Source organism: Megalobrama amblycephala, linkage group LG24 (genome assembly GCF_018812025.1).
Source record: "Megalobrama amblycephala isolate DHTTF-2021 linkage group LG24, ASM1881202v1, whole genome shotgun sequence".
Classification (NCBI taxonomy): domain Eukaryota; kingdom Metazoa; phylum Chordata; class Actinopteri; order Cypriniformes; family Xenocyprididae; genus Megalobrama; species Megalobrama amblycephala.
In genome coordinates, this window is record NC_063067.1 from 9,386,734 (window position 1) to 9,402,513 (window position 15,780).

General features: G+C 37.4%; 1 protein-coding gene across 2 annotated transcripts in view; it reads left to right on the forward strand.

Annotated features, from left to right (window-relative positions):
- The window catches only part of plekhg5b (pleckstrin homology domain containing, family G (with RhoGef domain) member 5b), an 89,406-nt gene that overhangs the window by 6,584 nt on the left and 67,042 nt on the right, over positions 1 to 15,780 (forward strand). The window contains exons 1-2 of one of the 2 annotated variants that reach the window (XM_048177556.1): positions 2,785 to 2,931; positions 13,030 to 13,106. In XM_048177556.1, coding sequence (XP_048033513.1) covers positions 2,808 to 2,931; positions 13,030 to 13,106 — 201 coding nt within the window. In that variant the 5' untranslated portion in view covers positions 2,785 to 2,807. Of the gene's footprint in view, positions 1 to 2,784; positions 2,932 to 13,029; positions 13,107 to 15,780 lie in introns of those variants that run through there. The other variant, XM_048177557.1, reaches the window with a different exon arrangement.

Sequence of the window (15,780 nt, forward strand, 5' to 3'; positions counted from 1 at the left end):
CTGCTTGTGTGACTCCTCTCATCCGTGTGCCGATTACGGTAGATTAAAAGGGCCCTTTAGCATGAGTTCATGCCATCACTTTGTCCCACGCTGACTGCTACTGAACATCTTCCCCCTCCCAGCTTAAGTCCATTTAGGCGGATCTCAGCCTTGTGTTAATGACCGTGTCTCTGCCAAGGATGAGCTCTGTAATATCTGCTTGTGTACTGAGTGTACAGACGGTCTAGCTTTTCATTGCATACATAAATACCCCTGTGCTGTTACAGTAACAATTTAGGGATTTTGTAAAGCAGGGTTTGAGTGAAAGGCATATCAGTCATTTTCATGGCCGTCCACCTAGTGAGAGGTAAAAAAGTCTGGCTATCTAGATGGGTTGTAACTGCACGTTACGTGCAGACAAATTGTTGCAGACGATTGTCAATAGTTGGGTTTATCCATGTATTTTTGATGCTCTAGCGGTTAATAAACAACTTCATTTGTCTTGTGGAAGAACATTTGTAGTTCCGTGGTATGGAAAAAAATACTATGGAAGTCAATTGACCCTTCGCAGGGAGTTTGATTGACAAGCGATCTAACCAATCAGAATGTCGAATCCGCCATTTTGTCCGACAAAGCAGTCAGGAGTTAGAAGATTACCTCGGTGGACTTAAGCTTGAAAAATGGTGTGTATTGAAACAACATTCCTTCTGATGTTCATTCATGTTTATTTGATGCTATAAATGAACTAGTAGGAAGAGATGATCGGTTTACTAGCCTCTTGAGCTGAGGCGCTACAGCAATCTGTGATGACACATTAAAGAGCCACAAAACGGTTTTTATTGTTTGAATTTCTTAACAAATTACACAGTTTGAAAGCTGGGACTTTGTTTAATATCATAAGTAACCTGCTTTGTCTTGTCTGTCGATGTGTTGTCAGTGTCCTCTTTGCTGTGCGATGTATTTTTCACTGCGTGTGGCGTGACAGCGCCACGGCTTGTCGGACAAAGCAACAGTAACTAAGGAAGGCGGGTCTTTGTGAAGGGTCAATTAGGCCCATCAACTGTTTGGGTTACCAATATTCTTCAAAATATCATCTTTTGTGTTCAGCAGAATAAAGAAACTTTAGGAACAACTTTAGAGTGAGTAAATGATGACAGAATTTTTATTTTTGGGTGAACTGTCCCTTTAAGTATAGCATATGATATAGTCGTTCCATCTAAATATAGGTTAAACTCTGTTTTCCACTACTTTTGCAACCAGAGTGTCAAACTGCTCTCCACCTGTCAACACCACTGAGGCTTGGAAAACTCACTCCTTCACTTCGTCCTGATGCACACACTCATTCTGCCTCTCGGTCACATGTCTGCACTCAGACTCTATTACGTAAGCACATTTTTTATGCAAACACAGAATATTTAAGCCCACTGTTTGTGCTTTAAAAAGACGCTAAAGTTGCAGAGGAAAAATCTCGGGTTCATCGTCTGAAGTCTGCTTGGTGCGTCTCGTTCTACAGCTGCCTGAGTGGCCTGTTCATATAAAAAAGCTGCAAGTTCAAAGCCAGGTTCTGGATTACTACCATATGTCTGCAAAGCCAGACTCCAAGAGTAAGTCTGCCCCAGCCGTACCCTCTAATTTCTTATCCCAAAATTGGACATTTGAATGGCTGTGCAACATCGTCTCTCCCCTATGACTCTTGCACAGTACATTCTCACAGTAATTCTTCTCTGCAGGATAACTGAAGCAACCTTATTGCAACAAGACGTTTCCAACCTGTTCCTTTGACATTGAGAAAAAGCCACATTTGCAATGATGTCATGTTGACATGCATCCACCTCCTGTAGAGTGGATATCTTATCAGGAGCCACTGCTGGCTGGCGTCCGTCCATGGAAACAGTCGACATTGTTTTAGTCACATGGCATTCGTAATGCATAAATCTCCGAAAAGGAGGACCAGGGCTCTAATCAATGCAGAAATGTCTGGCTTTTATTGTTTGTGCAAATCATAGACAAAGTTCACTGTCTGTGTAGGAGGGGTTTGCAAGGGATCTTTGTTTCTCAAAGACTGGAAGGTATTGGCCTAGTCTGTCAGTCCCAGCATGCACTTCACCCCAGTATGAATACAACATTTGTCTGGTAGTGTGGGTCGAACACCCTCTGACAACCAGTCCTCTTTGCCCAAACTGCTTGCACAGACTTTGACACCAATGTGCCTGTTCCTTGGAGACTTAGAAATACTGATTGTTCAGTGAAGAAACCGAAGAACATCTGAGATGAAGTTGAAGAAGAAGCATCGTCAACTTCTCAAAAGAAGCGAGACATTCTCGTCAGGACATCAAGCAACTTTGGAAGGCTTTAATTTGATTTTTCTTGCCAAGGTATAGGGGAATTTTAGGTGTTCCCGTCTTGGCGTACTGCAAGATTACAATGTGAGAAGTGAGGAATCCGTCATACGTTCTCAATTGAGATTTATTGTCATGATTTACATTGGGGTGCTGTGAAATGGGTGCCAGGATTCGCTCTGGTTTGGAATGTAGGTCCGGTTTTGGCATGCCTAGTTGCACACTTTTATGGGTTGGAACTCATGAAACGGGATCAAAGAAAGGTTTAATTGTTAGGGAAGATGAGGTAACTGCAGGTGCTTGCTTTATGGCGAATTGTTTGAGATTGACTATATCCAGTTAAGGGCACATCAGAGGTGGATGTCTAGATGTCGAGTGTTTATTTATTGTACGAGTTGGTATTGTTTCCTTTTAAAGTAGCCTTTAATTAAGATCAGTTAGCGGGGTGCTCATTTTTGCAGTTAACATTTACAAGCCTCGTCCTTCACAATGTTCCTTTACTGGAGGAAACGGGGAGCTTATGAGCTCGAGACACTCCCATCATCTTTGACAGAGCTGGGGGCGGAACGGTACTCTTGGTCGTCCCCTCTGGATGTCATCCATGATGTTAATGGTAAGGCTGGATCCACTTACCCAAAATACCCTCACTCTTCAATCATTAACCATGAGCTGTCGTCTTTAGTACACTTCCATCTCAGATGGTGCTTGCTTAAACTTTAGTATTTTAATGTTGTTGCATCCCTAGTTCATGTATGTATGTGTCAAATACATGTCTTTGGCCACACTGCATCGTTTCCTGCTGTTTTGTAGCGCTACATTAAAGGATTAGTTCACTTCAGAAATAAAATTTCCTGATCATTTACTCACCCCCATGTCATCTAAGATGTTTATGTCTTTCTTTCTTCAGTCGAAAAGAAATTAAGGTTTTTTCCAGGAAAACGTTCCAGGATTTTTCTCCATATAGTGGACTTCAACAGGGTTGAAGGTCCAAATTGCAGTTTTAATGCAGCTTCAACAGGCTCTACATGATCCCAGCCGAGGAATAAGGGACTTATATATATATTTTATTTTTTTAATTATTTTTTTTAGAAAACGGCCAATCGTTTCGCTAGATAGATCCTTATTCCTTGCCTGGGATCAGGGAGAGCCCTTTGAAGCTGCACTGAAACTGCAATTTGGACCTTCAACCTTTTGGTAACTGTTGAAGTCCACTATATGGAGAACAATCGTGGAATATTTTCCTCAAAAACCTTAATTTCTTTTCGACTGAAGAAAGAAAGACATAAACATCTTGGGTCACATGGGGGTGAGTAAATTATCAGGAAATTTCAATTCTGAAGTGAACTGATTCTTTAAGCTGTTTTTCATCATAAGACCTATCCACATTTCTTGTTTACTTTGAATGCTTGCTGGCTTTTTGTTATCATGGTCAGTCATTACTGCCACCTCCATATTTTTCAGTACTCTTGCCCTTATCTTTATGCTAATAATGATAGTATATGATGATGCTGTTTTTCATTAGGCCATCATTAATTTCTCAGTGCTTTATTTGTTTGTCTCAACATATGCAACCCGAATTTCTTCCGGAACATTTGGGACACTCATCTGGAGATGGAAAGCTTCAACACTGAGTCTCTTCTTTGATCTCTTCCATTCATAAGACCTGTAATTAAGGCCAATCCATTACTGAGAGCCGCTCTCTGGCCACTGTGGCCTACAGAAGAGGAGCGTACTGCATTTCGAAGTGCATACTTATCTTCTCAAATGCCATAATTAGTCTGGGGGATTATAATGGTGGGTCATGGCTTACTTTGGTGTTTGAGTTAGTAATAGTGATGGGAAAATGTCACAAACTCATGCAGTCATCTTATGAGGCGCATTGCTGTAAGATTAGCTCTACCGGTGCCTTCAGAATGTTCATATTACTGTATGTGCTCGGGATTCAAGTGTGTGGCCTCTTAAGTCCTCACTGTATGTTACGTAAAAAGAAGCAGGATGGCTGGAGGCATGGGAGTCTGTGTGTCTGTGTGATGGGAGTCAGCGACATGAATGAAAATTATTAAAATGTGCATATTGCATTTTTAGATTTTCAAGCAGACGTCATTTTTGAAACTTGGTACAGAAAATGATTATCATCTCAATGTTTCTAATGGGATTTGACTGGATTTTGTCTAATTAAAAAATAGGCATACACAAACTTAGAGCTTTGAAAGTTTTTGGTTGACAATGCAATACAATTACATATTTTACATTTGGTTTTCAGCTAAAAGAGAAAAAAAGACCTATATATTTCAAAATTATATTTTATATTTGTGACCTTTTATATTTCACAACGTAACATTTGCAACTATATTACTCATAATTGTGCCGTTATTTCACACAATATGACGAGTGATTATAAAGAAAATCTCTCACAATGTGACTCTTATTTTAAACTTTTTTTCTTGTAGGCTTTATTTCATAATTGTTTTATTGATTGATTCATTTGTATTCTATAAATGGGCTTTCACATAAACATCTGATAACTAAAAATCAAGATACCAAAAGGAAAGTTTGTTAAAAACCACAATCTAAAAGGATATTAAGATATCTTTAATACTTATTGAATTACAGGCATGCAAACTTGAAGCAAAAAAAACACAAGAAGTGCTTTTTTCCATTTCCAACTGTCACTGTTGGCATAGTCTACAGATTTTACTAATAGACCTACCTATCTCTGTGTAAAAATAAAATAATGATGCTGCCATCTTTCTAAAGTTATTTTTACACCCCTGTAAATTTGGCTCCAAATCTCAGGTGAAAATGGTCATTTTGACCCCCCTCTACAAAATAGTGCATTACTCAGTAAATATACATCTGTGACATTTAATATTTTAGCTTTCATCACTATTTATGTTTGTCTTTCTATAGAAAAAAAATGTAAAAAAAAAAAATTCTAAAATTTGAGCCGCAAACCTCTGGTTGATTTGACACGGAAAGACCCCAATTGCAGTTTTGGCTGCAATTAGGGTTTTTAATGGTGGTAATGTTTTTGTGTGTGTGTGTGTGTGTGTGTGTGTGTGTGTGCGCATTTCCCATGTTCCTGTCCTTTAGAAATGGAAAATATGCTTTTTGCCCTTGTGTATTTGTAAGCACTTCGTGCAGGATACAGATGAATTTATATTAGCCAAAAGTCAGTTAAATGTGTAATCAATGGGATCCTGTTCACCATGTTTGTTCATGTCATTGAGTTTTAAACCTTTTTACTTTCCCATGTGGGGATGCAGCGGTTGACTGCATCTCTTGACAGTCAAGTGAAACACCTCGTTCCTTGGCAGGCTTCTGCCGTCTGCCATCTGTCTTCCAGTAGACGCCTCGCGTTACATAACTCACACCAGCGTCTCCGGCTGACGGGGAGGTTTAGCCTTCAGAGCGAAGCACGAGAACAAGGCAAGACATCAGACAGTTCCAGTAGTGTGCCAGTCGTCTCAGTGGTACAGAACAGAGGGATAAATTCACAACTGATCTGAGGCATTCCTCAAATTCCTTGTAAAAGCCTGTACAAAAGCGATGCGTAAACATGCTCTTAGAAACCTCCACTCTGCCTATACATGGTAAACATGGTACAGTTGAGGGTCCTTACTGTGTGGTCTTCTGTGAGGAAGAGTATGATAAGGCTTCAGGGTTGTGGGATTGTTGGTTGGGAACTGTATGCCTTTGTTTTACGGATGACTTGTATGATTATTAGAGGTGCATGCTAAGACGAGCAGTATTTCTAATGCTCATACTTTGGGTTGGGGGCCTAGTATGTCATGGTCCAAATAAGTAAACTTTGGCTCGTCCTGAATGGTCCTGAATGATGCCTCCATTGATGTAGCATATTGTTACATGTTGTTGTTGTGAAATTGACCGTTCGCAAAGACCCGCCCCCTTTAGTTACTGTTGCTATGTCCGACAAGCCATGCCGATCTCTTGCCACACACAAAGTCCCTTTAAGACAAGTCATTTCACTCGGCGGCCATCTTTGAAACGCCTCTCGGGCATCCTGGGCATCATGCCCTATCTCTTTGAATGGGGAAACATCAAATTATCCAAAACTGTTCGCCAACCTTACGATTACATTTCATATTTGAAATCACCAATGAAATCTGACAACAGCTGTCTTATAAATGTTTTATCCAAACGCTTGAATCATGACAAAAAAATGTATTTTTTTAGGCTGGATCAAGCTAATGCGCATGCGCAGACCTAAATGCGCGTCTCTTCTGCCATGTTTCAGAGGCACGCGTCTGACTGTTTCTATAGAAACCGGTGCTTCTAACGGCTGCTGCAGTGACGCGATGACTTTACCAGTCGGGGATTGGCTCTTATTTAGAAGGCGGGACTTATTCCGCCATATTGCGCGTTACACTTTCTCCCATTCAAAACAATACGAGTGACACGTCTTGTGTTATTCTATAATCTTTGCCACACATCATGTTCTCACACAGTGAGACTGCTTTGTTGGACAAAATGGCGTATTCGGCGTTTTGATTGGTTAGATCGCCTGTCAATCAAACTCCTGATGAAGGGTCAATTGCCTGCATTTTTATTTATTTTGATTATTAATTGTTTAATTATTAATAATTGTTGAATTATTTACATATTTTTTTATACTATTGTAAAATTATCAAGTCTCCTTTTTTAATTTTAGTTTTGTAATGATTTTATATAATGTGCAATATTAATATATTATTATTATTATATAAACTCAATTAATACGTTTCAACTTTGATTTTTTTTTTTAAATTTTTATAATAACTTTTTCTATTTTATTTTATTAAACATTTGTTTTTATTACTTACATTTTATTTTATTTATAATCTATATATTCTAGTTATTATTAATTTTATATTTTACATACTTATTACACCATTGTAAAATTTATCAAATTTTTCCTATATAAAAATAGTTTTTTGTTTTTGTTTTTATTTTTGTTATATTTTTATTTACAACATTATTGTCTATATAAAATCAAATACCATTTTAAGTCTCAAGAATTTTCATCTTTAATCCTTTTTATTTTTATTTTTTCCTCCTCCTCTTATTATCATTTCTTTTTATATAGTGACCTTTTATTTTATTAAAACATTAAAAAGCATTTTTTTCCTCTGCTGAAGTTGGCAACCCAAAAGGTAAACAACACTCACATTTTATTCACTTAGGCTTTAGAAAATTGGCCACAGTGAGTTTTTTTTTTTTTTTTTTTTTTTGTCCGTATTTAGAGCGTGACTGAATAAGTTGCCAAACGCACATGCTGTCTCACTGTGTGTGTTGACAGTGCATGTGCCGCTAGCTTGCTTTTATTATTTGTTTGATTTGGGCCTAATCAGCAGTGCTGAGGTCAGACATTCCAATCCATGTTAAACAGAGAGGAAGAGAAAGGGAGCAAAAGAGAGAGTGTGAAGGAACAGGAGGAAGTTAAGAGGTAATTAAATAGATGAATACTGCTGAATCAGACTCTTACCGCCTACTATTAGCATCCTGCGCTAAGCTAAACAAACATACTGGTTGTCTTTAAGGTTTTTATTCATTATAAATGTCAAATAACATCATCAGATTATTATCAAGTCTCTTAAGTAATATTTCAGTTTCATCTGATCTTATTGTACATTTTAGTGTTTGAAAACCATAAGTATGAGGAATAGTGATGCTTCCCTGAAAATCTATAAACTGGTAAGCCAGAGCAGGCAGCTGGTGCTGTGGTCAGACACTATTGTGTCCCATAATTTTAGGTTTCATCACAAGTTTCTGATTCATGACACTCTTGATTCAGTCTAAAGCAGTGGTTCCCAAACTTTTAGAGTGGCATTTAACGTCCTTCTGCATACTGCCTCTTTTCCACTTAGACTGCAGTCACACCTTTTCCATTAACCCTTAAATTGATTTTTCAAGTGCATTTTTTTTAACCTTTTTATAAAGGCAATGTTTTTATAACCCTATTAAATGCATGTGACGTGTTTTATGTTAAATTCTTAAAATCCCTTTAATTAAATTAATATAATAAAGCAATAAATTAAACTAAATCAATCATTTCAATAAAATGAAATCAGTATCAACAAAAGCCATCTTTGCAATGTAATGTCACAAGCTGCATCTATATGTATTTACACAATTTAATCCTGCTCAGAGGTGGCATGAATGCAATAACAATGGCATATAATAATGTTATGAGATCATTAGGGCTGTCGATTTTAAAAAGTTAACTTAATAAGTTATGAGAAAAAATAATGTGTTAATTAAAGCACCCCGTTCGTCTTGCATTCCATAAAGTTGATTGATGATGAACATGAAGCAGGGCAACAACACACTGCATGATATAGGCTACAGAATGCAGTTATATGCCCCTAAAATTCAAGATATCTGTGCAAAAATGCCCCTGGATGAGTTTTTGTCTCATATATATATATATATATATATATATATATATATATATATATATATATATATATATATATATATATATATATATATATTAGTTAAGTGATATCATGAGTAACAAGCGCAATATCACACAAGTGCAAATGTGATATTGATTTTTTACAACAGTTTAATATATAAGAAGTTAAAGGTGCCCTTGATTCAAAAATTGAATTTACCTTGACATAGTTAAATAACAAGAGTTCAGTACATGGAAAAGACACACAGTGAGTCTCAAACCCCATCGTTTCCTCCTTATATAAATCTCATTTGTTTAAACAACCTCCGAAGAACAGGCGAATCTCAACATAACACCGACTGTTACGTAACAGTCGGGGTGTACGCCCCAATATTTGCATAATGCCAGCCCATGATGTTCCCAACATTATAAAAGGCATTAGACAAGGGCAGCCAGTTAACGTCTGGAGCTGCACACAGCTGAATCATCAGACTAGGTAAGCAAGAACAACAGCGAAAAATGGCAGATGGAGCAATAATAACTGACATAATCCATGATAGCATGATATTTTTACTGATATTTGTAAATTGTCTTTCTAAAAGTTTCGTTAGCATGTTGCTAATGTACTGTTAAATGAGGTTAAAGTTACCATCGTTTCTTACTGTATTCACGGAGACAAGAGCCGTCGCTATTTTCATTTTTTAAACACTTGCAGTCTGTATAATGCATAAACACAACTTCATTCTTTATAAATCTCTCCAACAGTGTAGCATTAGCCATTAGCCACAGAGCATATAGCCTCAAACTCATACAGAATCAAACGTAAACATCAAAATAAATACTTTACTCACATAATTCGAAGCATGCATGCAGCATGCATGACGAACATCTTGTAAAGATCCATTTGAGGGTTATATTAGCTGTGTGAACTTTGTAAATGCGCTGTAATATAGTCGACAGCAGGTGTGGCAGGGAGCATGCGATTTAAGGGGGCGGCGCCGAGTGTAAATCAGTGCATTGTTAATGATGCACCAAAATAGGCAGTTAAAAAAATTAATTTAAAAAAATCTATGGGGTATTTTGAGCTGAAACTTCACAGACACATTCAGGAGACACCTTAGACTTATATTACATCTTGTGAGGCACCTTTAATATATTGTTACATTTTAGACACAATATTGTCTGCTTTTGCTCAATTTTTCCAACAAAAATATTACCTAAAAAGCCATAGCAGAACAAGCAACACACAGCTGTGTTCATTTTCTGAATGAATCCTCATTTTTTGATTGAATCAATCAGGTGAACCAATGATTCAATGGCCCATTCATAAAGTGAGCCGTTTACTTAATTCCTGAATGAATCAGCCGTTTGAATGAATTGAATGAATGAATGACTAAATAACTTACTCATTTAGACATTTACCACCACCTACTGGCAGTTTTAGTTTCTTTTTCAGAGTATAATTGCATTAATTTAATTTTGATTAGATTAATTAATCACCACATTGTGTAATAATTGATTAAACATTTTAATCTTGACAGCCCTAGAAATAATGTATTAAATAAAATAGAGAAATATGAAATGATTTTAAAAATGATGTGATACTTTTAAATATTAAACTAAAACCGCCAGTAGGTGGCAGCAAGTCACTGTCTTAAAGAAATAGTTCACCCAAAAATGAAAATTATCCCATGATTTACTCACCCTCAAGCCATCCTAGATGTATATGACTATCTTCTTTCAGACGAACACAATCCGAGATATTTAAAAATATCCTTGGTCCTCCAAGGTTTATAATGGTTGTGAATGGTAGGCCAAATTCTGAAGACAGAAAAAATGCATCCAAATGAATAATAAAGGCCTTTTGAAGTGCGTTTTTGTTAGAAAAATATCCATATTTCAAACAACTAGCTTCCAGCGAAAGACTGCACACCAAATGAGTAACCCTCTGACGCGACGTATGACGCAGGATGTAGAAGTATCGTAAGCTTAGACGCCTCTCACGATTCAAACAAATACGGCTGGGCAACAAACTCAAGTTCCCCTTCTCTTATATCGATATTTCTCTTTAAAATTTCTCATTTTAAACTTCTAATTCGTGACCGGTGTTTTGTTTTGCTCTCTCCTCTGTGCCTCCGCATGCGTCATTGCGTCACCGCGTCAGGTCAAAGGTTGCTCTTCCGCCCAAATTGACGTGCGCAGTATGTGTACGGTCGTCCGCCGGAAGCTCATTATTTGAATTTATAAAGTTTTAAATATGGATATTTTTCTTACAAAAACACATCCCTTCGCTTCAAAAGGCCTTTATTAATCCTCCTGAGTCGTATGGATTCATTTTTTTATTTTATTTTTTTTGTATGGATGGATGCATTTTTTTCTGTCTTCAGAATTTGGCCTACCATTCACAACCATTATAAACCTTGGAGGACCAAGGATATTTTTAAATGTCTCGGATTGTGTTCGTCTGAAAGAAGAACCTGGGATGGCTTGAGGGTGAGTAAATCATGGGGTTATTTTCATTTTTGGGTGAACTATCCCTTTAATGAGCGAGTCATTCCCTAATTCAGTAACGAAGCAAGTGGCTGTATTTACTAATGAGTCATTGAATCATGGACTCTCTTGATTCATTCAATGAAACACCACTATGTGTTGCTTGGAGACACAATGATAGATTACAGGGAAAAAAAATAATTCTTGCTTGTATAATTGGTTATCTATGCACAGTCCGTATTTGTTCTGCATGCTAGTATGCTAAAACCCCACTTTTACAAAGGTACAGTGTCGAGAACGACAGTAATGTAGCGTGATTTGCTAAGGCAGCAGACTTTGCACGATGCAGTCAGATGAGGTAATTTGACTGGATGTCACGTATTTGACATTTTACGGCACTAATATTTTCACTAGAAGTGAAATTTTGGCTTTTAAGAATACATGCTCGGTTTTAATGTTATTTTAAGGTGTGGTAGAATTAAATGAACTTAACTCAGCATTTTGTTCACGTACCCCATTGGTCACCTCACGCACCCCCAGGGGTAAGTTTGGGAACTACTGGTCTAAAGCATCGAATACTGAAACATATTACTGGAGAAAGCACACATTTAAAGCAAGATCTCCAGATGGAAAAGATGTTCATAATTTTTCCTGAGAATATTGAATCTGTAAGCGGAGAGGAGAATGGAAAGTTTTTTTTGGGTCGACTTCTACAGAGGATTGCTTACAAATGTGGCTGTTAACTGTCTTGAAATTCCCATCTCCATACAGACTCATATTTTACAGCATATGAAATAATTAGCACTCATAAAATGAATGTTTCTAGCCTGGTCAGTTGTTTTAGTTTTGCACTGTGCTAATAACAAACACCTGTTAATCCAGTCGAAAGTGATATTAAACCATGTGTTTGATGTCTCTTCTTTTTTTAACTTCCTTTTTGTTGTGTTCTTCTTTCCTGTCCTGTTTATATCCTGTTAAATTTCCTCTGTCAGTCTCAGACTTTATCCCTTTATTGCACTAAATATCCTCTTAGTATTTAGGACCTGTAATGTTTTATTTTTTTATTTATTTTAGTTTAGTTTTGTTGTTGTGTTTTCCTTTTTGAAAAGAACACCACGACACCCTAGCAACCACTCACAACATCTTAGCAACCTTACAGCATCAATCCAAAATACCCTAGCAACCACGTGGAAACTCAGTAAACACTGCAAATACATTAGCAACCGCTTAGCAACACCCTGGCAATGTGGTGGGGACCCTTGCACATAATTTTTCTTTAAAAAATAAAAATATCTCAAACAAACTTATTATTTTAATCTTCAGGGCAGTTAAATGAACAAAAGAACACCACAACACCCTAGCAACCACCCTTAACACCTTAGCAACTTTATAGAATAATTCCAAATTACCCTAGCAACCATGTAGCAACTCCGTAAACACTGCAAATATAGTAGTGACTGCTTAGAAACACCCTAGCAATGTGGTGGCGACACTTGCACTGTCATGTTTTTTTTTTTTTTTTACCCTCTGAAAAAAAAAATATAACTCAATCTTTAAGTTCTCTGACTTATTATTTTCATCTTCAGGGCAGTTAAATGAACAAAAGAACACCCACAACACCCTAGCAACCACCCTTAACACCTTAGCAACCTCATAGAATCATTCCAAAATACCCTAGCAACCATGTAGCAACTCCGTAAACACTGCAAATACATTAGCGACCACTTAGCAACACCCTAGCAATGTGGTGGTGACATTTAAACTGTTGTTTTTCTTCAGAAAATGTACAAGTCAGTTGTATCTGTGTGTGATTTCCTGTTGTAGATGAGAAGCCCGCTCAGGAAGAGGAGTGCGTGGTATGTCAGCATCCAGACTGCACCGAGCGCCGTCACGCCTCAAAGGTAAGAGTGGCACACCAGACACCCTCTTGAAAACAGCACCCAGTTCCTTCTGAAGACTGCCTGTTGGCCCTCACTGCAGGACACACGAAATGCAGGGGGTGGAGACGGGTTAGGGATTAGGAGTATGTAAATTGGGAGGAGTTGGATCTAGATCCAAGGACCATCTCAAGACTGCTGGGAGATCTGGCCTTCTCTGTGGAGGGCCGGTCTAGTGGTTTAAAGGATCAGAGAGAGGCCTGCTGGATATGAGGTCGCCTCTCTGGCCATCAGACTGTGAAATGAATTCCCCCTCATAAACTGATGGTCTCTGAAACAGGAGATCAAGCAGAGGAGAGCAGGGAACACAAGTCAACTCTCAGGAAGTCTTTGCTTTGCTAACTTTCTGTTTGCTTTGAGAATCATAGTTGGGAATGAGGTAGATGGCACGTTATTCAGCAGGTTTGGGTGAACTTCTGTGTTTATTCATTTTATTTGTTAGACACTCTTTGATTAAACTTTCAGCTACTGTAGCTAGAAGAGTGTGGGACTCAGCTCCAGTTTGCGAATGTTTTGATAGACAGACTTTCTCTCAAAAGTTTGCGGTTGGGAAGATTTTTTGTTGTTTTTGAAAAACGCCTCACCAAGGCTGCATTTATTTGATCTAAAATACAGTAAAAAATGAAATGTTGTGAAATATTATTACAACTTTGCATAACAGAATTTTCAGCATGATTACTCCAGTCTTCAGTCACATGATCCTTCAGAAATCATTCTAATATACTAATTTGCCGCTTAAAGGTGCTAAAGAGGATGTTTTGCTTTATACATTTTTGCAATATTACTTGAAACTGTCTTTACTAACTGATAAAAGACTATTTATTAGGTGCACTGAAAGGAATAATATTAATATAAATCATCTGTGCACGAGGTAGGGCCTTAAAAACATCAGCCAATCGTTTATGCGATCATCGCGTAAACGATTGACCCTCTGGCTTGTCAATCACTGCCGTGACGTTCCTTGTGAGAGACGAGCGCGGCTGCGCGCTCCAGTAACTTTCCACACTCCACAGGCGCCGCATGCAATGTTTTTGTCAGGAGACAGGAGTAACAACTGCAGATTATGAGTTACCTGCGGTGAGTCCGACATAATGAATCCACTAACACGACACAGCGAATGCCGGTGGTAAACACTCGTGTTCCAATACGAGTGTTTACGAGTTTTGGGAGGCGTTCCCTCGAAATGAGCTGTGAAGGAGGGGGTTGTTCTTACGCATGCGCTCATTTCAAAAACTCACTAACAGTCTTTGGTTTCTCAGTCGACGAAAAGATCCTCTTTAGCACCTTTAAGAAACATTTCTTCTTATTATTATCAATGTTGAAAACGGTTTTCAGGATTTTTTGATGAATATGAAGATCAAAAGAACAGCATTAATTATAAAAGAAAGTGCATTGCTGAATAAAATCTCAAAAAAAATCTTTAAAAAATAAGATACTTTTAAGGGGGTGTTTACACGACACCATTTTCATCTAAAATCTTGAAACTTTTTATACATTTTGGCTGTTCATTTACACAACAATGGCGTTTTGGGGGCCTGAAAATGCAATACTTTTAAAAACGTAATTCAAAGTGCAAGTTTTTGAAAGCGAGTTATCGTATCCGTGTAAACTACAAAAATGTGAATTTGTGAAAACGGTGATGTCATGCGCATGCGTATTACATGTTGCGTAGTGTTTCTTTACAAAGTGACATCGCCAACTACTGGCCTGGCAGCAGAATGCAGCGTTTTTAGTCATTTTCACGGATCCATGGTTGACTAAGGATATTTTTAAAATATATCTCCGATTGTGTTTGTCTGAAAGAAGATAGTCATACATACCTAGGATGGCTTGAGGGTGAGTAAATCATGGAATAAATCTCATTTTTGGGTGAACTATCCCTTTAATCAACTCGAGTCAGTGTAATGGTGAAGGGATAGATCAAATAGGCCAATTGATGGAAGGTTTGCGAAAAAAAATTTCATGCTCCCTTGTAAAAGTATTTTTCAGTATGTTTAAAATACAAAAATACAGTACTTTATTTTGATACATAGTGTGGCTGCTGTATTTTGTATACATTTAAAATAAAGGTATTTGGTATTTTATTTTAATATACATTTTGATGTATCTTTGCCCAACCCTGAATCGAACAACATTAACTGTAACATAAAACGCTACTGATTAGAAAAAACTAAGAAGAAATAATTATTTAATTGAAAATACATCAAATGTGAAGTGTCACGCAGGGAATTCTGGGAATGTCAATTTACGTTTTTTCATTGCAAAAACTGTTAATTTAACGGTAATTTACTGTAAAATCACATTAAATGTACTGTTAGACCCTTACAGAAAAAACACATGAATTTCACACATTTTTCACATGGGAAACGTTCCAAAAGCACTCATTTCCCGTGTGCAAAACACGTTTCACATGTGAGCCACATATTTTCACATGTATACAGTATGTGGTCACATGTGTTTTTGCACATGTGAAGTTCATGTGTTTTTTTTCTGTAAGGGGGTCTATTACAGTAACTCACCATACACCATATAGTACGGAAACTTTCCTGTTAACAGTTTTTTTTTACCGTAGCATTTTCAGTCTTTTACTGTTAAAATCATGATCATTTTTGACACTGTGTGTGAAATTTTTGGTTCA